The following is a 10778-nucleotide window of genomic DNA, read 5'->3' as shown; positions in this document are numbered from 1 at the left end:
TTTTTGCAGAAAACGTGTAATTTCAAGTAGCTGAAAATACTTTGTGCAATGTCTTTAAACAGTGCTACACACTTCACAGCCAGAGCTGTGCTGCAATCACTGAGCGGTGATTGCATTACACTATCCCCATTCCTTCAGACATTTCAGTGATCAGTGTATCTCATTTACATAGCAAGGTGTTGGTAGCAGGAGGGTGGAGAGTGGCTGCAGAGGTGGTCTCTGTGAGAAGAGATCAGGGGCTGCCCCCATGCTGGACAGTGCTGGTTCCAGATGGCTCCATAATGGGCTGACTGGAGGATGCAGCTGAGCCCATCAGCGAAGCCAGTGGTGCCTCTGTGAAAGCATATTTAAGAAAGGGAAAACTGTTGTGCAGCAGAGCATGAAGGATAAGGAAAAAAAGGGTGAGAAACAACCCTCCAGACACCACGGTCAGCAAAGAAGGAAAGGTAGGAGGTGCTCCAGGCACCAGAGTAGAGGTTCCCCTGCAGCCCATGGAGGAGACCACAGTGAAGCAGGTGTTCCCTGCAGTCCATGGAGAGGACCATGCCAGACCAGATATCCACACTGCAGCCTGTGGAGAATCCCATGCCAGGGCAGGGGAAAGGTGTGAAGAGGAAGGAGTGGCAGAGAGAAGCTGTTACGGATTGACTGCAATCCCCATTCCCCATCCCCCTGCGTCACTCAGCGGAAAGGACTTAGAAGAGTCAGGAATGAAGGAGTGAAGTTGAGCCTGGGAAGAAGGAAGGGTGGGGGGAATATGTTTTTACTTTTATTTCTCACCATCGTACTCTATTTTTTAAATTGAAAATAAATTAAATTTAATTTCCCCAAGTTGAATCTGTTTTGTCCATGATGGCAGTTTGGTATGTGATCTCCCTGTCTTTAGACCCACAGGATAGCACCTTTACTGCTAAACTGTTGTTATCAAAATCATGTTCCACTTTCATTTTGGAATACAGTTTCCTGGAATGAAAAGAGTGACAGGGGCACCTATATCATAGCAAGCATTATTTAGCATGTTGCAACATGTTCTAGGACAATGTAAAATGCCAGCAAGTTAATGCATGGCAGACAGCTGGTATTGACAACCATAACAAACAGTCAGGCCCTTGCATGTCTGATTAACTGAATGGTTGGCAAATTACCTCCCGATATCCTGAAGGCATATGATAGCTCATTTCCAGCACAAGGCAATCTTCTTTTCCCCAGATGTCCCCAAAAGACATGTGGAGAAACTAACCAAAACTTTTGCAAAATACTGTTTCCTCCAGCTCTCCAAGAGCCTGTCAGAGTCCAATACCTTCTGACCAGGTTCTTTTAGATATTCCACATGTAAAGGGTATAATGTTTAATGTCAAATTTACTTATATGAATATATTTGATGTTACATGGGATTTCTGATTTAGCAGTGTGATATAAAGCATCACACCACAATACAAATGTAAGTTACACTTAGCAAAATATAGCAATTGCAGTATGCAGTTCAATCGCAATACCAGTATGATCCCCATTACGAGCCTCTATAATATGTTCATTGTCACGATGCTGGGCATCCCTAGTAACTGGGAAGAAATATGTGGGTTGAAGCCAGGTCAAGCCTGTTACTCTCTTCAGAATGCTTTTCTGGATGTTTAGCTTTTACACTGTGTTGGGCTGAGCCATGCACACACTCCCCCTATGCTGGTCTGGCTAACTCAAAAGACACACACACTCAGGGAGAAACATTTACACCACCAGTTGATCCACTCAACTGTTGATAGCTGTTTATATGAAATGAAGTCCACCCTCTAGTCCCCTTTGTGTTGAGATAAAGTCTGTTTCTTTGCATTATTCTCTGAGCTTCATGGGCACATCACCCTTGTCCATCTGCACTGACCATTCTTCCACTGTAGAGTTTTAGTCAGTGAGCCACATTCCACCCTTTGTCAGTCAGAGAGTCGACATACACGCGTGGCAGACTTAAGGCTGAGATTTCAGCCAATACCCTACTAAGTAAAATTATACAAAAACCAGCTACTTATTCTTGTGGGTATACCATTTGATACATCTGGACACAAAGCTAACCCATAAGTAAGCAAAACACTAGGTCTGGAAGAGGCTAAAAATAGCTCACCTAACTGGACGGATACAGGATTTCAAGAAAAGAGAAGCAGGTAAGAGGGGGGAGGAGAACTGTGCTGTATGCAAAGCAGCAGCCTGAAGCAGAGAACTACTATGCAACAAATTATGGGCCAGCCAAGAGCTTATGGGTCAGGACCAAAAGGAAGGTCAACAAAAGAGCCATTGCTGTGGGGATCTGCCAGAGTCTGTTCCATCGAGAAGAAATCATGACTTCTTCAGAGAACTGGAAGAAGCTTCACCATCACCAGGTCCTGCGTCTCATGGAGGATTTTAAGCACCTCAACACCTCATGGAAGAGATACATGGCCTGGCACAACCAACCAAGAGACTTCTGGAGTGTGTTGACAATAATGCTTTGAAGTTGTGCTGGACAGATGAGTTGATGAAGAGGGGTGCTCTGCTTGATCTGCTACACATGCATATGGAAAAACCGGTGGGTGATGTGAAGGTTAAATGCAAAGTCCTGCAGTAAGAATGAAAAACCCACCCAAAAATACAGCCTAACTGTTGGTTATGCAAGAAAGCAACTTTGCAGAAAAGGATCTTGGGGAGCAGGCAGACAAGCTGAAAACGAGTAAGTAGGATGCACTTGCAGCAAAGGCACCTAGTAAAAGCAAAAATGCCCCTCTGTGAAGCACTCCTGAGGTTGCATATGGAATACCCTGGTTTATTTTTCTTCCCCCACTACTCAGTTTAAGAGAACGATGAATTAATTTGACCAAGTACAGCAAGGTACCAGTAAGGCAATTAAGGGGCTGAAGCACACAAGATGCAAGGAGCAACTGAGAGGGCAGTGTCTGCTCAGCCTAAAGAGAAAAAGACCAGGTGAGGGTCTAGATGCTATATAGAACTATTGAATGTGGGTTAAAGAAAAGATAGAGCCATACTCGTCTCACAGGGCACAACAGTTAAAGAGGTAAGATGAAACAGTCGGAAGCTGTAGCAAGGGAAATTTTAACTAGCTAAGGAAAATAGTTTACCCACCTAAGAGTGGTCAGCTATTGAAAGAGGTTGCCCAGGTTGCGGAATCTCCGTACTGGGAGAATACCCTGCTTTGAGCAGGGTACTCTGTTATATGACCTCTCCAACCTAAATCAGATCCTTGAGCTCAAAGTGTTACTCACCACAATCCCTCCGGTTAGCATATTGTATCACTGGCTAGCATAGGTGCAATCTGAAAGGGAAGATTCAGTTGATGAATGCTCCCACTCTAGACATTGCCAGTATGAGAAATTAAGGTCAATTTAGCAGCTGCATTTTTTTTTTGTTTTGTACAAGAGTGCAATTTGATTAAAGAAACATATATGGTTAAAAGCTGCATTACCACAGGAGTTAATAAATTGCAAATAAGTATGTATGCTTCTTAACAACAAAACAAAACAAAACACCCAGAAAACTGTCCCCTCTCTTAGATTTGAACAGCCCTTTCTCCAATTTTCTTATTTAAAGCAATTACCGAGATGCTTGCTGCAGTGTTACACCATGAGCCCTTTCAATTTTAAGTCTCTCCCTGGCTTCCTTCCCAGGGGGAGGAGTTCTCCCTCCTTCCGATGACACGGTCTCCACAGCAACATACCTCCAGCAACCGGACTGCCCACCGCCCCGCCGCTGCCATCCACCCGCTGCTGCTTCAGGACCGCAGCGGTTAAAAGCCGCACCGAGGAGCTGCGATGCCGGCAGACTTGAATGATTTGTTAGATGGAGTAAAGAATACGCCCCCTAAGCACACTTTGGGCTAAAAAATGGACAACTCCTTTGTGGAAGAAGTGGCTGCATCACTGGTGAGAGAATTTCTCAGTAGAAAGGTAACTCGTCTCGATTTTCTCCCGCTAGTACAAATGAGAATGACACATGAAAAATGTTAAGTGCTAAAAGATTAAGGAATACTGGGAGGGGGGACTTCTAGCCTTAGAGCAGCTAGACCTGAACCGTAACAAGCCTGTTGGGTAAGTATCTGCACTACATTTCCCACAATGCCTTTTTATTCCTGATTATGGAAGCCAGCTTCCTCCTTGTTTGAGAAAGCCTGATTCTGACCCACACGCGCCTGCAGAACCCAAGATTAAATCAAGAAACGCAGTTTCTTCGTCTTTTTTTTTTTTCTCATTAATTACCTATCTTGCTGTTGTCCTTGTGTTTACAAGAGGCATACAAAACTTCCCAGGACATAAAAAAAAAAAAAAAAAAAAAAAAAGGCAAAAGGTAGTGGTTCTAGAGAAACTGGTAATTTTTTTTTTTTTTTTTTCTGGTTTTCAGTAATAGCTTGGCAGACAGCAGATTTATCTGGGGGAAAGGGGACAGGGAGAAGGGGGGGTAAGAGGCCACTGTACTTTTCACAAAGTTAATGCTGTAAAGGAAACTTTGGACTATACATAGGTGTGTGGAGTGTGGGATTGAGCAGAAGAAAAGGCACCTTCACATTTCCAGGTGAAAGTACCTACCACCTTGTATTTATGTTAAATCCTAAGGAAATACTGCTGATGTCCAGCCCAGTCAGTCCTTCAGTGTCAGGAATGAGTTAGCTTGTATCAGAAATTAAACAGCCACTGTCTTAAGTGCTACACAGACCTCAATTTTCTTCATCTGTTTTGCATCAAGTCTCCAAATGCACATTTTCAATGTTTGTGAACAAAGTTGAAACATTTGCCAGCAGAATTTCAGATGCAGAATTCATTATTTGCCATTTACTGCCAGAAGTATGAGAGGCTCAATTCTGTCAGCTCAACTGATTGCAAAGATTTTTCAAATGAAAGACATTTACATTTCTGAGTTAGATATCTTTAAAGGTAAAGTTGAATAAAAGCATAAAAAGAAAGGGAATGCCCTGCTCGTAAAACAGACCATACAGCTTACCATAGTAACTTATACCTGAATTGCCACATCTATTTCATACTATATACTCTCGAGTCAAAACAAGGGACACTGATAATCCTTTGTGCTTCTGCACAAGTGTTCCCCTGGATCCCCCAAATCTTCAATACACATCAGAGCCAACTGTGGTAACGATCCTTTATTTATCACAACTTGCCCAGTTCCCTAAATCTGAGCCAGACAATCCATCTGCAGAAAAATAAATCCTTTCTTGTAACAATAACCCTTCATAGAAGGAATCGGGACTTTCTCTGTCAAAATGGTGGTCTGGTGTTGTACCACTTAAATTAGTTTGGGATCTGACTCGGACATTTCACAATCAATCAGTCGCTCCCTCTAGAAAGTGAGATGCCCTTACATTTTGTCTCTGAAATGCCCACGTATGCAGACTACAGATTCACAGTAGTTGAGGAACTCTGAAGACTCCAAACCAGCTGATGCCATGGAGATCTGACTGATTTCCAACCCGAGACTGATCGGAGTAACTTCAACTCATGATAAAGGTTCTGAAACCTGTTCTGAACCCACCAAGAGATAGCATGTCAGAATATGAAAAGCTGTATCACATCTTGATGGAAAAAGTAAACTCAGTATTTCTGGAACTATTTGAACCAGAAGCCCAGGTATTAGCAGGGGCCTCATACAGATCAGTCAGTCTTATGAGGCTATTCAGCAGCTGAAGTCACCTGAATGAAGGTCTCTTTTTTTCCATGTTTGGTAATTTCCATCTCACAGACAACATAGCCACCTTAATTATTTTCACATCTGTGGGCTGTAATAATGCAAAACTGTACCATTAAAGTACAGGTTCTAAAGGTTAGCTAGTTACTAATTACTGCCATCCAGAAGTTTCATATTACATCCAACAAAGAATAAAAGATTTATTAAGTTGTACTGTCTCAAGTACTTTAAAATCTGACACTTTTCCTTCGCAGGGTTTGAAGAAAACCATCACTACCATGGACCAAGAGCTTCCACGTTCTGCACTTAGCATCAATAACAGGAATGAACTTCGAAATGTCCTACATCTGCACTCCTTGTACAAACAGAACAAGGTAAGGAAACAGATCGTGTTCCCCAAAATGTGGTATCAGATACCATGAAACTGGGCCAACCAGATCAAGACTGTAGTGAATGTCCAAACTGGAGAGAACTCAAGCTTGTGTCTGGTACTGCATTGCTGCAGACACACTGACAGTTCTCTGAGGAATGGAGATCTTAACCTTTAGGTGAGATTGCAGCTCATGGGACGAAGCTGAGAACCTGGCAGTTCATGAACCCTTGTTACAAACTGCAACATCCAATAAACCAGGAGCAGTTACTCACTTTAATACCTTTTCCATCATTAGGGCTAGATTATTCAATTTTGGAAGTACCCATACATGCCTATTTCTATTTGCAACTTTTTGTAAGACCTGGCAGATAAAATTACACTTCTAGCATTTATTATTCTTTGAAATGCAATATAGACAGCAATATTTGATGACAGGGACATCAATGGATAATTTCCACTTCCAGTTCACTCATGACTTAAGGCACCATGATGCTTTTGGTAAGCAGCATGATGCTAATCCTGTATTAAGTCACTTCAAAAAAATCTCCCAGTGTAGTTGCATCACTAAAGCAGACATTGTAGCATTTTCTACTTAAGCCTTAAACATCTGTGGTGTTTTTTTGTTTGGTTGTGGTTTTTTTTTAAAATAAAATACTCATGTACACAGGACACTTTTCCAGAGTACTGTTGAGAAACAGTGTAACAAGAGGGGTGGGGTGTTGCCCTATAATTACCAGTTATCCCAAGCACAAGAGAGTTCTATAGTCTATGGTTCTCACCAAGTTCTGATAAAATAAACCCCAAATACTGAAGTCAGGTACTAAAAACACTTGTAGTTCATTCTACATTCTTCTGATGTTCACCAGGTAACATTAGAAAAGGTGTATTCTAGCACAGCTACCATACTGTGCAATGTTTAGCTACAATGAGAATAAGGAATGGCTGTAACAGGTTGCTTTTTCTGTATCACACTTACTTCATTTAACACAGCAACACCTTGAAGCTCTTGGCATTCTCTAGCTGACATTTTCCAGTTTCCTGGATTGTTTGTAGAGTCACATATGGGATACACCCATAGGCAGCTAACTCTAGAATGTAGTTAGTATGTTCAGCTACTGTACAATGTAAAAAGAATATCCTAATTTAGGCTGCAGCAAGACGAACAAAGAGTTTCAATAGTCACCAAGAACATTTTCTTTTTGGATAGGCCAAGGAGAACCCACTGAAAACTCTTCTTGAAATTATTACTAATTATTTCCTTGAGCACCGTGGGACTTCCAGAAGCATCAGTTCAAGTTCTGCTCTGTCAGTTCCTCAAAGTAAGAGCTCAACATCTCATCCACCTGACTTCTTGGATGAAGATCATGTGCGTGGGAGTGCCACTGTGCTTGAAGAAAGCAAAACTCAAGCCTACAGGTACAGTTTTATTTTTCTCTTTGGCCTGTCTAGTAACTTTTTAAAATTAAATAAGGGAAATAGCATTAAAAGTATTATCATTTATACCTTCAGCTACACTACCTTTTATTAGTTATCCTAGTAACACATAGCTTAAATTTCCAATTATTAAAATCTCCTATGCAAGCCACTCTTCAAAAATTTTGTTGCCTACCAATTGATAATCTCAATTACATCTTTCAGTCACTGAAGCACATAGAAATCTGAGCTTTTATGCGTTGTAAATTGGAAATACTCAAATTGAAGCAGTCTGATGAGAAACTAACCACATGCACTCAAACTACACGTATATTCATGCCTTACAAGTCAAAACCAAGGTCTGTTATCTTAAATTCAATATTGTTACTAACAGTATATGTTATTTCCATCTTGCAAAATACCTGAAACCAGCATGTAACCAAGTCTTTCAATTGCATTTATTACTGCCTCAAGGTGGAGTTAACAGCCCCAACTGTGCTTCAGTACAGAACTTTTAAATTGGGCACAAAGGAGTAATTCACCTTCCCAGCCTTGACTCTCAGGGAATCAATCTGATTTTATTCCTCATCCTGAACACAGCACGCTCCAAGTAGCTAAGCCTGAGCATCAGTGCTTGCAAAACCCCAGCAACTCCTTCCTTATAGGGGAAGAAAGCTAAGATTTTGAGTTGATGCTACCAGCTGAGAAAAAGGAGGCAGTGCAAAAGAAGAATTAGCTGCTTCTCTTTTTCAGATACAGAAGCTTCTAGCACGTTGTCAGTGATCTTCTCTCCCTCTGTCTGATACTATCACACCTCATACTACCTCAGACCTCGTACCTGCCTCATTTTCTCCCCTTGCCCCAGACACTGCGAGTTGCTCCATTCCCCCTGCGAGCCTCTCCAGTGCCTGCAGACCCTTCTTACTACAGCAATAAGCTTTCTCCTACAGAGGGATCCACTAACACCCCCGTCTGACACCGCACAAGAGCACCCAGACAGTTACCAGACCGCTCTACCCACCCTCCCCATCCCCAACAAAATGGCGCGGCCCCCCTCCCGCCCGCAGCTACCTCTAGCCCGCTGTGCGCATGCGTATTGGCAGCCGAGCGCTTCCCTCCCGCGAGGCGGGGGGGGGACGGCAAAGTGAGTGCTCGGCTGCTGGCCCAGAGTGGCCGTTCACTGCTCAGGAAGTGGTGCGTTGTGGGGCCGCTCTGCTTTACGCTGGAGGGTTCTCTATGGTTCTAATCCTCCGCTGGCGGGACAGACATGCGCAGTGTGGTTGTTGAGTCGTTTTCCCCCCTCCTCCATACATCTGCACACACATAAACGCTCATTATACACAGAAACATGAACACACAACTTCAAAGAGGCAAAGTAAAGCCCCGCAGGCAGAAGCAATATGTGTCTGTGACCAGAGAGCGGGGGGGATAGTGTGGTCCTGTGAGGAAGGGCCCCTCGCCATCGTGGTGCAGGCACCATCCCTTATCCCTCAAGGGATGAAGTATTCCCCTTTGCTGCCTCAGCCAGTGGGGCAGGGGGGAGCCAAAAATGGCAGATTAAGGGCAAATCGGAAGGTGAAAAAACAGAAATGCCCAACCTTTTGTGTGTACGAGTTTGGAAACGTTACCCAACCACGCACTGAAAGCTGCCAGCTCTGGAGAGGGCAAAATCCTGTATTGATGGGCGGGTTTCCATCTAAATCCTGTGTGATTTTGTACCAGTTTTCATGCCTTCATATGCACCAACCTCACCAGTTAGGGCTTCCTGAGGTGGGGGAGGCCGAAGTTGGCTGGAGGTGCAAGGAAGGAAAAATGGACCAAGTGGGTGTGACAGGGGAATGTGGGTTTCAGGGCCTGTCCTGATACAAACCAGTATTTGTAACTGATTTTTTTTTTCGAAACCAGCTGCGAATCTGACCCTCAGACACAGGTAGGCATTCCTGGATGTGTGGCCCCATTTTTCCCCTGGATCAGGTCTTGTCCCAGCCGTGCGGTTCGGCTGCGTTTCCACGGCAGGGCCGCAGGAGGAGGCTGCAAAGCTGCCATAACGAGGACTAATGTGGGCAGGTTGCCACTTTGGTTCTGCATATCAAAATAAGTAAGCATAAGATTAAAGTGTTACACATATTATAACCAATTGTGATACATAATAATGATATTGAAATAATGTCCTGAAGAACTACATATAGATGTTTAAGTGAAAAGCAGCAGTGAGTACTATTGCTAGATAAGTAACTTAATTTGACAGCACTGCTTTAATTAGCCAAGCAAACATTTTCATTGATTTCATTGTGCATTTTTTTGCTGTTTGAAGTTTTGCCTTTTTCTTTCTCGTAGATATGATGTTGAGGATCCACTAGATAAAATCCTTCCATCCAGAAAACATCAGCACAAAAGTGAAAAATGCCACACAGGGACAATACACAACAGCCACTTACCCTCTGATGGGGATAAGAAGTTAAAAGATAGTCAAGAAGATTTAAAAGCAGCAATGATTTCTGAGGAGCTGAAATCCAACATGAAGGAGAAGCCAAGGCCCAGGTCTGGTCTCATTGTCAGAGGAATGATGGCTGGACCAGTAGCAAGTTCACCAGAGGTGATTTCCAACACTTACAAAATATTTGGCTTGGCCATGGATTTTATATCTAACCTTCTGCGATAAAGTCATTTGCAAATAATGTGAAAATGACTTCTGCATGCTAATCCATTAAATCTGCAGTCTGAAAATATGTGGTAAGTTAGGGAAGTGATTCTGGTTAATTCAGAAATTCAAACTGTTTCAGATATCACCACTACCTGTAACTACCCCCTGCATATCTGTGATCTTAGGTTGCAGAATTGCTTTATAAATCTTTTCCATTCTTGATATCTCTTGACAGATGGGATTTTCCATTTTCCTAGGAAAATTGCTTTTTCATCTTAGCAGTATCTACAGCTTTCAAAGTTTTCTTAGCCATGGGTATCTGTTTAACTCAGGTTTTCCCCAAACCCTATATTTAATCAGTAGCAGTTTGGAACTGGAAAATTACTTTCAGTTAGAAATATGTTTCTAAAGTGGTCAGTCAGACCATATTCCATCAGTAAGTATTTTCAAAACACAGTTCTAAAATTCTTGCCTCTTTTTTTTTTCCCTCTTGCTGCTTTTATATAGACAGGAACTTCTCCTGTGTGAAATTAGGCTTGTAATAATGAGAAATTGAAATATTTTAAACATATCATTTAGATAATACTGAAGAGAATATGGAAGTTAAATGAATTAGTTGGATTTTTCTAAATATCTCTGATTGGAAATAGAAACTAGATACCTGTAGTGGGCAGT

At 42.4% G+C, this 10778-nt stretch overlaps 1 protein-coding gene across 2 annotated transcripts in view; it reads left to right on the top strand.

Annotated features, from left to right (window-relative positions):
* The first annotated feature begins 3701 nt into the window (after window positions 1-3701).
* The window catches only part of MINDY4 (MINDY lysine 48 deubiquitinase 4), an 82243-nt gene continuing 75166 nt past the window's right edge, over window positions 3702-10778 (top strand). For both annotated transcript variants that reach the window (XM_075044399.1, XM_075044389.1), the window contains exons 1-4: window positions 3702-3926; window positions 5928-6047; window positions 7254-7462; window positions 9797-10055. In XM_075044399.1, coding sequence (XP_074900500.1) covers window positions 3864-3926; window positions 5928-6047; window positions 7254-7462; window positions 9797-10055 — 651 coding nt within the window. In that variant the 5' untranslated portion in view covers window positions 3702-3863. The remainder of the gene's footprint in view (window positions 3927-5927; window positions 6048-7253; window positions 7463-9796; window positions 10056-10778) is intronic.

This window comes from Buteo buteo, chromosome 2 (genome assembly GCF_964188355.1).
Source record: "Buteo buteo chromosome 2, bButBut1.hap1.1, whole genome shotgun sequence".
NCBI classification, from domain to species: Eukaryota; Metazoa; Chordata; class Aves; order Accipitriformes; family Accipitridae; genus Buteo; species Buteo buteo.
This window is presented reverse-complemented; position numbering and strand designations above follow the sequence as displayed.